General features: G+C 40.2%; 1 protein-coding gene across 3 annotated transcripts in view; it reads left to right on the top strand.

The window, feature by feature from the left end:
* Positions 1 to 165: 165 nt before the first annotated feature.
* LOC146628118 (CUGBP Elav-like family member 2) overlaps positions 166 to 16,445 on the top strand; it is a 31,859-nt gene continuing 15,579 nt past the window's right edge. For 2 of the 3 annotated variants that reach the window (XM_085359362.1, XM_085359361.1), the window contains exons 1-2: positions 166 to 313; positions 14,220 to 14,416. In XM_085359362.1, coding sequence (XP_085215488.1) covers positions 201 to 313; positions 14,220 to 14,416 — 310 coding nt within the window. In that variant the 5' untranslated portion in view covers positions 166 to 200. Of the gene's footprint in view, positions 314 to 2,568; positions 2,899 to 14,219; positions 14,417 to 16,445 lie in introns of those variants that run through there. The other variant, XM_085359363.1, reaches the window with a different exon arrangement.

Genomic DNA, 16,445 nt, shown 5'->3' with positions numbered 1-16,445 from the left:
CAATGCATTAGCGCACGATGAGCTGTCAGAGAGGATTATTTCAGCCACCACAGCCAGCGAAGGGGGTGGGCACCGCTCTGCTGCACTAAACCAAGGAGAAAGAGTGGGCGGGAGACACAGAAAGGGAGAGAGACACACCGAGGAAAGAGGGAAAGAGAAGAAAGTGTCCGTTACACCGGGTGGATTTTTCCAGAGCACCGATGTTGGAACACTCTTCTGAGCTGGCCCTGGTGCAGAGTCTGTATGCCAACAGCATGCGCTGTCCCCCCTCTGCGGCCGGGATCTCAGTCAGGAATGAGGACCTGCCTATGAGGTACGTTGGGTTGGCCCCTCATTCAAATTTGGGCTAGCTTTTGTGGAGCAGCCCGTATTTGGACTGCCTCTTTGTCTGGGCTGGATATTGTCATAGGATGTATTGTTTCCAGCTGAGTCGTTCTCCCATGCTGTGAGAGTGTGCCTGTGGGCAGGGTAGTGTTCCTCTGGTGCGCCTATATGGTTTTCTTTTTAAACAGGAATCTAGAAGCCATGTTTAAATTGAACGCATTTTATAGTTTATGTCTCCTCAACTTCCCAAGAAAGATGTATCACTAAAATTGAATAAAAATGTACCTCCCTTCTTTATTTTTTCAAACTTCCTCAAGGAATTGTAGATTTGCATGAAATATAAATGTTTAAAAAAAAGGTGGAGGTGTCAGTGATGTAGGTGTTTGTCTTCGAACTGCACGGCCCACTGAAGAAGAGCAGTACGAGTGACTGGATGTCTGCTGAAAGCTGCCCAGGCCTCACTGTGCTGAGCCAGTCAAACACAACTGAAGATATCAATTATCTTTAAATGCAAGAAAAGGAAACATTTACATGTGCATTTGCATACATTCAGTGGAACTTTACACTGATAAGGCAGCGCTATATTTATTTAGTACATCCTGAAACAGTTGATTTCCTCTGCAAAGGAAAGATAAGATGAAGTTCACTCTCTCCATTTTGAGAGCACTTCAGCTGGTCGGCCATTCGACAAATGATTTCATGAAAGGCAGAGCTAAGAATAAGTGCACTTTCAAGTTAAAGGCGTCCTGCTTAAAAACACACGATGTGGCCTCTTTTTTGTTTTTAGTTGAAGCTGGCCTATTTTTACACCTTGTACTTTTTTTTTTTTTATCACGAAAAGGTGCACATTTAAATGCTGGGTGAGTGGGCTCTTCAGCTCCCACTGCATGAGGGAGAAAACATTTGATGTAAACAACAAAAGGATGGCACATGTGGAGGATTATGATAGGATTAGAGTAGTAATCATCTGAGATTAAGAAAGACAGTCTAGTATTAGAAGGTGCCAGCAACTAGACATGACACTAGGCATGTAAAATCCAATCTATTAAACATCTTTTTAGAAAAAACAAATAGTACATACCAACACAGCTGAAATGTGTTGGATGCTGCAGATGCCTCCGTCTTAATGAAACCCGAATCTTCAGAGAGGTTTAGCGTACCTTTTGATATCAGCCCCTTAAGCTAAAGGTGATGCATGTTGCACAGTGGGCTCGTCCGCACTTATGGAAAAAGAGTTTGCATTATCACATTATGCACACAAGCCTCTTTCAGGCACTGTTTAATAGAGCAGACCCGACACTGGTGCCAGGTTGCCTTGAAATTGCTATGGATACAGGGATTAAGTAGGATTTCATAAATAGGATGTTTCTTAATGCTCACTATGAAGAATATTTTAGGACTGTGCAGCTGCTGAAGCAGTAATGAGTGGTTTGATAATTAGGCTAGCCCCCCAACTCGTCTCTCAAACAGCACTTGACAACAGTCCACCTCCCCCCCCCCCCCGTTTACCTTTCCCTCCACGTGTAGAGGCCTCACCTTGTAAGTCCGGCACAACAAAGGAAGATAGGCTCCCCCTCCCCCCTCTCCCCACCTTCTAGGAGATAACAGTCCAGCACAAAAGGGGAATATGACCTATGACCCTGAAGGGAAGAATGGATGAAGGCAGACAAGAACAGCTACATTTTTACCCATCTAACTTTTTGACTGGGAATTGATTTATGGACCGATCTGCAGTGCAAGGCAATAAACAACCTGGAAATAATCTTATTTATTTAAGTAATCCAATAAAAACAAAAGGCCCGGTTGCCTAATTTAGAGTGCTGGGAAGATATGGAAACAGGAGTGGCATTAGTGTGATTGATAGTAATAGCCTGGATGCTATATTTAAACATTTTAAATCGCTCACCAATTGTGATTATTAGATCACTGATTCATTCTCAGATAGAGTCATTTCACAATAAGGCTCGACATGATCTGATTAATACGTTTTTTTGTTTTTTGTAAAAGGGTTGCAGAATGTGGGTCATTATTGGAATGCAATGGCGATGCTAGAGCAGATAAAAGATCGTAAACTAGAAAACAGGTTAGTAAACTCTCCATAGGGCACCACGTGTGGTCTCTAAAGGGACATTGCAGTCATTTAGATAGGGGTATTTAGATTGTTGAGCAACACGCAGCGTGTCTTTCGGACTTTTGTTGACGAGGCCACGCCTCTGCTTTGCTGCAGCTCGGTGTGCAGTGTTGACGGCGGCTCGCCTGAATTTATTTCGCTCGGAGACAGCGAGAGAGAGAGAGAAACAAGAAGGAAGGAATAAGGCGGATACCGGTGCCCTCGCGCTCTCTCTATATATCTCCCTCCCTCCCTCTCTGCAGTTTTAAAGAAGACGCCCCCTCCCAGCACCTGCTCTGCTTCGTCTTCTCGCCGTCTCACAGGAGTTGAGTGGACGTCGCTTTTCGTTGTTTAGACGCTGTGTGTGTTGTTCTTTTTTTTTTTTTTTGGAGCATGACTTCGGCGTACAACCTGGATTTCCTCCCTCTCACCGAAAGTCGGTTAATGACTTCGAGCGACACAATGTAAGTAAATCAGCTAAAGACATGTGCCGAGTTCTCGCCTCGCCTCTTCAACATCGTAAACACAGACTGGCATTTTTATTTTTTTTAAGCAGGCGAGGCGAACAAAACAGTTGAGGGCTAGTTGAGTTAGCTAACGCTAGCTAAACGAGCAAACTGGGATGCTAACGTTGCTAATCACGCAAGCGGTGAGGATACGCTCACCTGGAGTTTAAGTTGCTAGCTTAACTTGGGTAATACAGGCATGTGACCACAATAAATTGTAGTTAAGTAAAGTGTGGCCCTGCTGCTAATCTCTTATCTCGTCACTTTGAGTGGAAACGCAGTTTGCTAACAGAGGTACCCGACGCTTGGGCGCGCTACAATAGTCAAGTGACATGTGCTTCCGGAGATCACACGTTCAGTATCAGTCCAGAAAAAGAAACCACGTAGCTTTAAAAAATATGCAAATAAATAAACATGATGCCCATTTTGTGCCCTTTACGTTGCATTAATGGCACAGACATATTTTTTGGTTGTTTGTTTTTGCTCTGACTTCGGGTTACTTCGTTACAGCTGATCAAATTCTCATTTGAAGTGCGGTCGATCGAAACAAACGGTGGATGTTTAGACGATCAATTGTCGGGCTTTGAAAACAAGCGCTTTTAGCAGACGAAGTGTGAGAAGTTGCTTTAAAGTTCCATAACACTATATGTCGTTGCCAAGCCGTTACTAATGTGACTTCAGTTTCTAAAGTCCAGCAGCGTGCGTGAGCCTGTTTGCAGGCAGGATACGGCACACTTACTCCCGGTCCCTCCCTGTGTCTCTTGCTAGCAGCCGAGCCTGCTAACATGGTTAGCTGCAGCTCACATGCATTTGTACCCCCCTCCTCCCGTCCATGTTGGTTATAGAGTGCTGACTTAACGATAGAAAACACGTGGTTTGCTACATTATTGAGCCATTAATGGAAATCTTGTGACGGGGCATGTAAACAAGTGGGAGGAAAGGTATTTATAAAGTACAGAGGTCCATATATAACTCCCCACCCCGAAGGTAGTATCGACACAAAGTCAGCTAATCCTGTTTGACAAAAACATTTCCAAAATCACCGCCTGCTTTACGACACTGTTTAACATTTAAATGTTTGCAATTCCAGCAATGCTCTCTGTAGTTTGCAACAAAATGGCTGTTATTGCATGGTCTCACAAATGAGGAAACTCAACAGCTGAACAAGGATTCTTTAAATGTTTTAATCACGTTATCCTTTGCTTGTTGTGCTTTTTGTTTTTTGCTCTAGAGCAAACTATAAATTAAAAAGATTAAACAAGAAAATATTTTTGCTTCTAGTCTAAAATGTTGCACTATTTCTAAATGATTTGCTGATTGGGTTGTAAAACGCTTCATATTAAGTGGCCTTTTAAGCTTTTAGAAACTTTTTAAACGTGCCAGTAAACTGCAAATATTTACATTTGTGGCTTTGTGTGTTATATAAACTAAACTGATATACTGAGGATCAATGGCCATTTATGTGACAGTGATCGTTGTAGTTCCACCTTTTTGATATCCTGTTTTCTTGTGTAAAATAATGTGTGAATATTGTAAGGGGTTTTCCCCCACTAAATAAATTTCCCTCCATCCATTCTGGGCTTGTGCCAAAGGAAAATGACCAGGGATATGATAAGAAATAACCAGTTCAGCCTCTTTTTTTTTTCTTTTTTTTTTTTTTTTTTCTTCTTCTTCTCTTTGTTTGTCTTTTGTGACTATGTTGACTGCATCTTGACTGATTTTTGTCTAATTGTTGACAGCGAGAATGGCTTTCGGGGCTTAAGCATGATCCTTTGGCAGCCGACACTGCCATAGTGCTATGTCAGTTAGCTAAGTGTCACAGTGATCCCTTTTTGTTGCGGTCAGGGAGTTGTTGATCTGTGTGAAGTCTCGGATCTTGGCGCTGAGTTGGATGGCTGCTCGGGCCAATTGTTCACTCTCCTTGCTGTCAGGGTGCTGGTGGATGAATGCCCTTGTAGCCAGATGTTAAAGGCCAAAAGAAGGACCACTCTGATCTGGATTGTTACTTTTTCCTTTTTTTTTTCTTTTTTTTTTTTTGCTACTGCTGCTGTTGCTGCTTGCCTTAGCATGACAGTAACTGCAAGCCTGTCTGTCCTGGAGCCACAAAACACTCAGTGAGATCCTCTATCTCCACTGTGGGGTGGTGTGATCGAAGGTTGAGCAAATTCTTCTGCAAGCTTTGCAAACAAAAGACGTTGAGGCACAGAGTGAGTTGCATAAGACCACAGTCACCCACTATGTCCATGACTCTATCAGTAGTTGGCTCTGAAGTGATTAACAAAGAGGTAAGAGGTCTGTTTAAGCAGAAAACTATGGGATTAGTTAGAGTAATGGATTAGATTAAAGGCATTTGAGAATTACAACCCTCATTTGGTACAACCCTCATCTTTTGCATAGCATTGAGTATCTGTGCTTTAGATAAATTATAAGCTAATGATTGATCTATCAGTGATCACAGTGCAAGTTTGAATTTTGTGCATAATTGGAAGCCTTGTTTTAAAGTATTGTTTCTTCAATGTGCAGTATTTTCTGCAAACTCTCCATTGGAGCCTGTAGGGGTGAAACTGAGACTGAAACGGAAACACGTCTGCAATATTGTACAACGATAGTGCTATTAATATTAGTTAAACCATACTAGTGAAAGCTGTGATTTTTTTTTTTTTTTTCCAAGATCATTTCCACAATTACTGAAGTGGAAATGTTTACATTAATGGCGTGTGTGGGTTTGTTTTTGTTTTTTAGTTCATGAGAACACACAAAAAAGCCGTATTCACCCATCCCCAAACCAAGGTATGGGCCACAATGGTACAGTAGTTGCTCCAGTTATTGTTGCAGTTAAAAAAAAAGAAAAAGTAAAGCATTGAAAAATAATGGATTTATCTGATCAGCTTTTAGTGTGGAACTATTTTTGGTGGAAAATATCGCAATTATTGCAATAACACTAAGTGCAATAATCTTTTCTGGCATCGTTGTATTTTTACTCAGTTGTATATAGCATTTGTATTCTATTTTTATCTTATTGTATATTTTATTCTACTGTATATAGTATTTTATTCTATTCTGTACAGTTGTGTGTACTGTATTTATTCTTATTGTATTCTAATTTTTGCTTCATAACTTTTGCACTGTCCACTTCCTGCTGTGACAAAACAAATTTCCCACGTGTGGGACTAATAAAGGTTATCTTATCACACTGACTAAATTTCTTAAAACCAAAAGGAGGACTTATTAAAGTGTGGGACAAAAAGACGTCTGGCTAGTTTGTACATAAATAAGCTAAAGCTGAGTTAAGCAGACTAGCATTTCTGGTACCAAGGCAAATATCTGTTATTTCAGACATGTTCCGACATCTCGGGACAGCCCTGACAAACGCTGGCACCTTTCTCCCAAGCTTTAGCAGTATTTTAATTTAAAAAATGAGCAGTTGTACTCGGACTGTCAGTGACCTGATCTAACCACTGAAATTGATGTGACTATATTCTGTAACTAATCTGACATGTGTGCTTTTGATGTACACACATTTCAGTTATGGGCTTTTGGTAACTGTTTATCAGATAGCTAGAAATAACAGGAAGATAGTCTTGTCCCAGCAAAGGTAACAATGCCTTATCTATATGTGGAACGGTTGAGCTTACATGCTCCTCCTCAGAGGCCCATTTTGAACAAGGAAGAACCCTGAACGGGTAATTCCCCATCCCACGTAAGCAGGAACATCAGTAGTAGCAGTGCATTTGTGTTCGACCTTCTATGCTCTATTTTGATGATGATGATAATTTTAAAGAAAAAAGAACAGGTTGGATAATTAAAACGAGTTTTATCTCAATCAAAGCTGTTCTGTTTTCTGTTACAGGTTAGTGTAATGAATGTCAGAGTAAGTCACCACATTCAGGCAAATTGATTGTGCTTGATTGCTGCATTTAGTTGGCTGTTGGTCTCTTCACTTGAGACTAATTGCTGACGCTCTGTCTGACACTAACTGAGGAGAGTTTGTAGTTGCTCGTTTTGACTGTTCATGCAAGCTTTACTTTAGCATCGCCATCTATAACCGCTGGGGACTCTTGGTGTGATTATGTAGCTAATGGGGCGGGCCTTGTCATCAGATGCTGGCCGTCTGTTAACACGCAGCCCACTCAGAGGCTGATTGAACACGTCCGTCTTCATCAGGGCAAATGCAACAATGAAATTAGGCCATTTTGAGATGAATTGGAGTTAATGCCAGGAGGGAAAAAAAAGATTTCAATAATTTTCTCATCTTTTTTTTTTTTCTAGTGTTAGGGAAAATAAATGGAGTTGAGTGAGTGAGTGAGAGAGAGACTTTGTTCTACTTGACAGCTGTCAGAGATATTACTGAGGCATTAGAGGCATTCTGTGTCTCATTGAATCAGCTTATAAGGCCACTGGTTTCCTAAAAGGAAAAAAAACGGCTCACGATTTTTTTTTTTTCTTTAAGGGTATTACTAGCAAACAGCTGTTTCAGTCGACTGATTTCTCTTTTCTTTGAAGCAGCATGTTCTTTGTGTGAACCTTGACTTTATTTTATCCCCAATAAAGTATTAAAGTGGCATGCTGCTGATTACCAGGTGATGAAATGAGTTTGGTCTGTCATTTAAACGGGAAGAGACTCATGGCAATTTGTAACATGTCTTTAGTAAGACTTGATCAATATTTTTATTAAAGCAACATTGTGATAGTTTGACATTGAATGTACCACGTTAGTGATTTTCTAGTAATGATAAAATGCTAGCTGGTATTTATTTTTAATGATTGATAATAGCAGGCAGTGAGATTGGTTTCCATCAGCAATGGTGGGGGGGAAAAAACTCTACATCATGTGACATTTGGTGTTGCTGTGACCCTCCTGAGGGTTTCGGAATGAGTAATGTCCACAACCACGAGTATAACCAGGCAAATTGGCTGGCCTTCTATTATGGGCACAGGAAAAGGTGTCGCTGGCATACTTGCGCGGTCAGAGCTCACCAACAGGACAGACACATGGTCTAGATAAATCACCTGTTTTTATGGGTGGCGCAGCAGTGGGCATGCAACTGCCGTGGCTCTGGATGGCTCGTCAGCTGCTGCAGGGTGTCTTGGAGCGCGACGAGCTGCCACAACACAGGGCTGTTTGTGGAAGCTCAGCAAAAGACTTCATCACTGCCGTCTGGGAATACTCTGGCAGGTGGTGCTGGGAGCGGAGCTGGGCGGTACTGACAGAATCAATTGCAGTATTTATTTTAACCGGTACACTTGGAGTAAAGTATCGACATTTTGTGTAGGTCTAATAGTTTAATACAATGTTTAAGTGTCTGACATAACTAGCTTATTATAGTTACAGCCAAAAACCGAAACCATGTCTGAAAAGGCATCAAAATAGAAACTTGACTCTGAGAAGAAAAATAAAACTTTGTACTTGGTAAATTAAATAAAATGAATATATACAGTGAAGGACTTTGAATTTAGTCTTGTCCCAGTTTGATTAAATTTTTCCACACAACATACCTGGGGTGGTCCACCTGCTGAGGCTTGGGATCACTACATGACAAAGTCAACAACACCCACAACGTTGTCTTATATTGCATGTTTTGAACTTGATAAATTTTAGTGAAATTCAGCTCAGCCTCTGCTTGTCTCAACAAACACACAGATAACAGCAAAGATGATGGCGTCATAGGTGCAATTTACACTTGAGCTGCAACCTTGAGACGGCAAACAAAGATTGTTTCCCGTTTTCACAATCTAAAGCTGTGCAACACAATCAGAAGTGGGAAAAAATGTTTTGTTTTTTTTTTCCTTCTATCAACAACCAACTTGTTTTAAAACTGTGTGGCAACAGTGCATGTTAAACAAGTTGTTTAATTTGCCAAAATCTTCAAAACTGTCAAAAGCTTTGCAGCAGGCTGACAGCTGCACCACCCAAATTGCAGTAGCTTTGAAAAAACTTGAGTTTTGGCAATTCACACAAATCAAAATGTACAATGAGCCTGAGAAACTTTTGATCTTGGGGTGGTCAGTGTTCAGGTTGACACTTTGTAATCTAAAGCAGGCTGGATGATGTGATCAATAAGTGGGAAAACACAGCTGCTTATGTAGATATGCTGTAGATAATGGTGTTTGCTGTAGATTTTGTCATCATAAGGTGAGCGCGTGGCTCTTGCTCTTTGTACGTGGCATTGCATCAACTTTGCGTTTACCCTTCATCCATATTTCTTGTGGACTTCAAAGGAGTATAACAGGAATAACCACTCATCTGTGTCTGCACCTGTCTCTGTCCACAACATGGTTAAAGAGCAGCTTAAGATAGATGATCTTCTTCTGGGTGCTCTGACAAATTCAGAGCTATTTACCATTTGTAAGTTGTAAAATGGCACATCCTTGTAAAATCTACATTTAAAAGCGTTTTTATTTTTGACGCTGTAGCTGCCCAATGAATCAAATTTTAACTCCAGTTACTGTTTTCTTTGGCTTTCAGTCAGTATTAAAACAAGGTAATTGGGATTAAAATGCCTATTGTCACATTCGGTTTAACAAGTATGGTCTTGTTTGGTCTTCAAGTGCCCCACTTTTTGCTGCTCCCAGGGCCCAAATTGTCTGAATGACTATTTAAATGGAAAAAATTATGCTTTTTTTTTTTCTGATAGCATAATTGTGTTAAATAATCATGATTTTAATTTTTGCCATAATCAAGCAACCTTAATTAGCATGGTATTAGAGCAGGGCAATATGACCAAAAATATTTATCACGATATACATTTGAAAGTTTGCGATAACGATATAACTGACGATATAATTGACACAAAATACTTCACAACTCCACAATTTTATTAGTGCAAAAAAAAAAAAAACCATCATTGTATTTTCACTTAAACAAGCAGCTGTTTTTTTTACATTAAAGTTATATAAAAATTTAACAGTGCAAATGCAAATTCCTTGCTGACAGTTTAACCAAAAGGCATTTCTAGTGGAAATTGGCCGACATATCCTCAGCATAACCATGTATAATATCCACAAAACTTAAAAAGAGGTTATACACACACAATACGCCGCCGTGCCTTTTTCGCCATGTGCATATGAAAACAAAGGCACTGCGCATGCGCGTTTTACCCATATTCTATCGCGATATTTCATTTTCTTATCGTTGCATGACATTATACCGATATTATCGTGAACAGTATGATATGGCCCAGCCCTACATGGTATAAACAATGTTGCTGTGCCTGTCATACCGATAGCAGTAATTAAAGTTACAAAGTCTGTCTGAATGTCTTGATTTTTCTGGTGTTGCTCCCACTACAGTAAAGTTGATGAAATTTGAATATGTATTTGTTTTTAAAAAAAACATTTAGGAAAAAAATGCCAACAGTGGTATGTCTTTACTTAATGCCCCAGTTCTTCTGACCTTATTGGACCCACGGTGAATGGATATCAGCTACATGTTTATTTGGGTTTTATACCAACAGGTTTTTGTTTTGCAAAACAGCTCTGCAGCATATGACATCACTTTAAACTGGTTTATACGTGCAAATGTAAATACTTAGTTCGCAGCAGTCACCTTTGTAATATTCATAGGTGACTGTACAGTTGTCAGCTCGGTTATGCTGTATGATGCAACATCATCTTGAAGCAGACAGTTTCATAATAGATTTTGTTTACTTGAATTTTACTTCCTTGAATAATGTCCTAATGTGTATACTAAAAATGCAGCAGAATCATGCCTGAAGAATGTATTCTCACAGTCGCATAGCAGAAGAGCTATGCACAGCTGCAGTGGCTTTGAGAGTTTAATGAATATAAAGGAGACGGTGTCATATGCAGCCTTCATGTTTTTGAATTCTGACACAAATCCAGTATTTTCAAGTGAGGTTTTCTCTGTGCTGTGAGATCTGAGCAAAGTGCCTATGGCAAAATGGCGTCGGAATGCCACTGGCAGAAATGGACAAATGGTGTCACACACCAGTACTGTGGCCTTAGCAGACGTAGCCTTCGACGTGTTCCAGTGCGTCTGTATGACTTGGTCCATTGTGCCGCAGAGGAACGGTGAATAGTGTTCTCCGGCATGGGGGAACAATATGTGATTGTTCCCCTGCTGTGGCAAAGAAGCTGTAGGTTACTCTCTGTACCATCGCCAAAGCGCCTGAGGAGGAGATGCACTGCAAAATCTCGGCCTGCTAACCACCGATTCTTGGAAGTTTAGAGCTTTGCGGTGCTGTTTTTGAGTAGCTGTTACATGCTAGTGGGAGGGGCCACAATCCCCTCTTTTGGAGAAGAGGTTTTTGTTTCACAGTAGTTCCTTTTGTTTTTGTTTTTTTGTTTTTTTTCCCTCTGGGAAAATTGTTTGTCATCATTCAAATGTATTGAAAGCCTTCAGAGGGAAGGGGCAAGGGCTAATTTGGAGGTGTGGAGTTGGATTTCGGGAGGAACACGAGCAGAAGTGTGATTTGTTAGCATGTCATTTAAGTCCCTCAAGGAGTTTGGTGTTTCTGCTGAACGGCTGGGTTCATTTTGCAAGAGATGGATGACTCGTGTTCAGAGGTTTGTGTGCAAAATAGTTATTTTAAATGTGCAAACATTCATATACTTTTTTGTGAGATTAGTACCACGGTGTTGTCCGTGTTGTCCCCCCCCCCCTTTGTTTGAAATATTACATATCTGTAGTGTGCGTTGGAAGTCTTAACCTGTTGCAAGTTATTTCTTTTCCTGTGAAGGGCTGTTACTTCACCCTCATTCATAATTTCCAGCGCCTCTACCCCTGTCAGGAACAGTTTGTGTGTTTGATTCTGTGTGAGAGTGAGACAAAGATGCTGTAGTCACAGGTACACTGGTGGGTATTGATTCTCTGTCCCCAAAGCTTTCCCCAGAGGAAGCTGGCAATAATTTGTAAATGATATATTGTTTCAGCTTGCACTTGAGTAAACGCGTGTTTAAACGGTCACACTGCAAAATCATTTGACTTTTTGGTAGGAATTCTGAAAATGCAATACACACTTTTTTTTATTTTTTTTTATTTATAATACTAAAAACACAGTGTAACCTATTTATTAAATCTTGGTTTTGTCTCAGTATGTTTAGGTGAATGTTAAAAAAATAAAAGAGATGGTGTAACTTTTTTCTTTTTCTTTTAAAAAAAGAAAAAAAAAACTATAAACAGATATACATACATGGTGTATATGCACCATCTAACAGTTGGCGCCAAGAATATCCTGTCACGTGCTTCTAAATTAAATGACCTTAGTGACTTTCTAAACTTCAGCCTCTAGAAGAAAGCAGCATTATGGCTGTTTAAATCTGCCTGAACTACTGGCACTATTGTGACATTGCCTTTTTGCTGGAAGAATAACTCATTGAAGCTGATCATTTGCTCAGGCCCTTTCTGTGCCACTCTAAAATTTGCATTAGATATTTATTGTAGGGATGGGAATTGATAAGAATTTAGCAATTCCACTATCGATATCACTAATTAGATTCCTTATCGATTGTCATCAGGTTCTCTTTGGCTTAGTTTTGAGAGTGAAAACCGTTGCTTAAGCAGCAATAAAGAAATTACATTCATGCAACTTAATTACATGATGTGGGTCAAATGTTCAAAGAGGTATTTCCTCTTTGTAATCAGTGTTGGAGTCTTTACTCAAAAACGTCATTGTTACACATATTACACAGAACACTTTTCTTAAAAGTAATGCAGTACATTACTTAATTACTCCCGAGAGTAATTTGTTATACAACTGATTACATTACTTTCATGTTACTCAGTGCATTTCAGCTATTTTAATGTTTCATAATCACCATTTAACAATACAAACCTGAGGCTACAACCCCACACACCAATACAAATCTGTAATGAGGGCACATCTCTAAGATTTTTCTCTTAATAGAATACAAAGTGATTCTGCTTTAGAAACGTGAACGGGTAGAAAGGGAGGCTGCTCATGTGCTTGTTGCCTGTTGAAGCTAAGGGTCTGGCAGCTGGGGTAGGTATTCACTCGGCTTTCACTATGGGTTCTTGGCTAGCTTAGCAATAGCATGCTGTTTTGGCAGATGCTTGCAAAGAACCAAAGTTGTGTTAGCAGTATTATGCAGTTATTTCAGTCCTGCATACATTTGTCCACCATTTATCTTGTCCTTTCGTGCAATTTAAAAAAAAAAAAAAGAAAAAAAAAAAAGGTGCATATCCATCCTCTAGACCAGTGGTTCCCAACCTTTTTTGCTGCCCCCCCCCTCCCCCCCCCCCTTTGTTTTACACGAAAAATGTTCGTGGGGTTTTTTGTTTTTTTTTTGGTTTTTTTTCCCCTGTGTAATAATATTCAACATTGCTATCGATACATTTCTCAAATGCCTCTCTGTGCAAAATGGGTTCAAAAACATAAACAACTGTGGGATACTGTTAGTCTGTGATTTGAACTGGGGGAACAAATCGTGGCAGGATCAGCCTGATATTATTTGGATCCCACTAACTTTACTGTATAAAGAGCTCACATCTCCAAAATGTCAGGAGTAGTTAGTCTTTACAAGAAGTGTTTGTGAACTAAAAATCAAGAATGTGGGATACTGTTTGTCCGTGATTTGAAGAGCCCAGCGCGTGCTCCCGACGCAAGGGAAACTAATTCTGTCACAGAGACCTACCTTGGCACTTGTGTAGGTGAAGCCAAAGGGAAGATGTGCTTCATCACATTTTCTAGCATTTGGCTTGGAAGGAAGTTGGTTTGGAAACATATTTGGCGATGCTTTATCTCCAGCTTTCCGTTTGTGTGGGAGCCCCGTCAAAAACCTGTCAATGATGCTAGCAGTGTCCAAGGGTTCATTTTAGTTTTTTCTTACTGCCCCCCCCCCCCCCCCCCCCCAGGGGGCGGGCCCCACACTTTGGGAACCTCTGCTCTAGACAGTGTCACTATTGCTTGCAAACAGAAATCAGCTGGTTGTAGTGAGTGTGAGAGCAGATAAGGGGGATCCATGGGAAGAACACACAATTCCAAGAAATGGGACTACTAGGAACCGGTTTTCTGCAAGAACCTGTTCTTAATTCCCATCCCCATTTATCATTATGTGACTCATTCCTTTAAGCTAAGCATGAAAATGAAATGAAATTGTTAGCTGCCAAACCGGACAGTACTTAGATGTGAGTGCAAGTAGTTCTAAACCAGATAATGGTAATTGTTCCTTTACTTTTCGTGACCTACTGAAGCAGTATGGTTATGATATTAAATTTGTTTAACCTCTGGCATACACATTACAAAAATTGTTTTTCATTTCTTTCTCTCTTTTTTTTTTCTCTTTCTTTTTCTTCTTAGCAACGGCAGCAGCAGCAAGATGAACGGGTCGCTGGAGCACTTGGACCAGCCAGACCCTGACTCCATCAAGATGTTTGTTGGACAGATCCCCCGCTCCTGGTCAGAAACAGAACTTAAAGAGCTATTTGAGCCCTTTGGAGCCGTGCACCAGATAAACATTCTTCGTGATCGCACTCAGAATCCTCCTCAGAGCAAAGGTACAGTCTGGGTGAAAGGTTCACTTTCAGGAATAATTTGTTCTACTACCTTGCAGGCAAAATTTCTCCTTAGTGATTTAGATTTCAATATAAACGATCTGGCATATAATAATTTTATTTTAATTGAAAACATTGGATTATGTATCCATCCAGATTATCTTAAAAACCTGTTTTGTTTGTTTTGCCATATGTGAGGAGTGCACCAGTTGCTAGTGGGGAAAACTAGTATAGCATCTAGCATGCTAACAGCAGTCTGCAGGTATTTGAGGCGTGCATTGCAATCTGTTTAAATGAAGTGACACAACTGAAAAGCTCAGATGATACTTTCAGTTTCTCTATTGTTCACTTTCACTCTATATACCATCTCTAATAAGAGATGGACACTAATTAGGTGTGAAACTTTCTGGAAAACCTTCATTGCTCATAGATAAAAACAACTTGGTCTCTTAGTTGGTGCAAACCCCCTTCTCTCCTCATCTGCTTTCAGATTTTAGCACTTAGGCAATGCACTGCCTGTCTGCACATGCAGTGCAGCTGTGTTTGTGTTAGATCACCTCATATGCAAGCAGTCTTTTGTTTCAGGGTTAAATAATATCTTTTTTTAAATATTCATATATTCTAAATTTCCTCTTCTTTGTACAATGCAGCTTTAGAAGCAGCATTGTACAAAGGGAGTGTTACTTGACTGCAATTTTCCATTAAGACATCCATCGATGCGCTCACCTTAGAAATGGTGCTCGAGTTGAGCGATTCAGTTTAGGCTGCAATTAGAGGAGACGGTGAAGTGGAAGCCTGCTGTCTGCAGAGAGCTGCAAAGTGCCACTGGAAGTGCTCAGTCTCCCGTAACTAACTGCAGGTGAATAAAGTAACGACAGTTTCCTTGATGTAACTGTCCTGGTCACCCAAATCTCAGTTCCCTTGATGGTTGGATGAGTCGCTGTAGCTAAAGGCGCTAAACCACTCTTGGCTTTTAATGTGGTGGGAATATACTTGATGCTAAGCTTGAGTCTAAAAGGAACCATATTTGTGCTACCAGACACCGCCCTGGCAATCCAGGCCAGATGTAGTTGTTGTGAGGTGTTTGTTATGAATCACTGACACTACCTCGCTGATCGTGTGTGTGTTGCTGTTAACAAGCCAAAGACAGGTTGACAACAGTTGCACCGTCTGGAGAGATAAATGTCTTTCTGGGATCTCCTTTTCTAGTATTCTTGTAAACATCGGCTGCACAACTGTAATTTAAAAACAAAAAGGTTATATTATCTTGTAATGTGCAGACATTCTGTCTCAATTCGTTGCAGAAGTGGGTTTTTTAATTAATGAGTGTAACTTATCCTGTCTTGTGTTTTTTCTGGGTTCAGAGCAATATAGCAACAAAATAAGCTTGCAGAGCAGGAAAGATGCTAAATAGATGAAAATAAACTTGTGACATGGCATTTATTAGATCTGCACTAAATTCAGACATATCACAATTTCACCATTTGTTCTGAAAGAGCCTTGAGTATCAAACATGTGACCTGACATGGATATCTTTTGACTGGCAACAACTGCAGTGAAATGTGTAACTTTCTACATGTTAGAAATTGCACTTATCACTTTATCTGTTTGTGTTAATTTTTAATTTATTTATTTTTTGAATAGATGTCTTACCTTAAAATATAAATACTATTTAAATTAACAGAAAGGGTGGTTATATTGGTCTGGCTCACTTGAGATCAAATTGGGCTGTACGTGGCCCATTGACTAAAGCGAGTTTCAAACCCTGACTTTATTGTGTCAAGGCCAAAACTGCTGGACAGCATGCCACCAGGAGAGCATTTGAATTCCCATGATAAGGGCCTTGGAACAGATGTACACACATGTAACACCACTAAATAATCCTACGAGTGTTTACAGGTGTACCAGAAAGTCCCCAGGGTTCTTATAATGCTGTGTGTGTGTGTGTGTGTGTGTATAAATATACACACAACGCTGTGCAGTTCATTTGGGAGGCTGAAGAGTTCAAAGCTCCTTATTGTTTAAGCAGCAC

The sequence above is a fragment of the Diplotaxodon limnothrissa genome, linkage group LG7, assembly GCF_057381915.1.
Source record: "Diplotaxodon limnothrissa isolate DT_005_m linkage group LG7, D_limnothrissa_male_GT1.1, whole genome shotgun sequence".
Taxonomy (NCBI): Eukaryota; Metazoa; Chordata; class Actinopteri; order Cichliformes; family Cichlidae; genus Diplotaxodon; species Diplotaxodon limnothrissa.
This window is presented reverse-complemented; position numbering and strand designations above follow the sequence as displayed.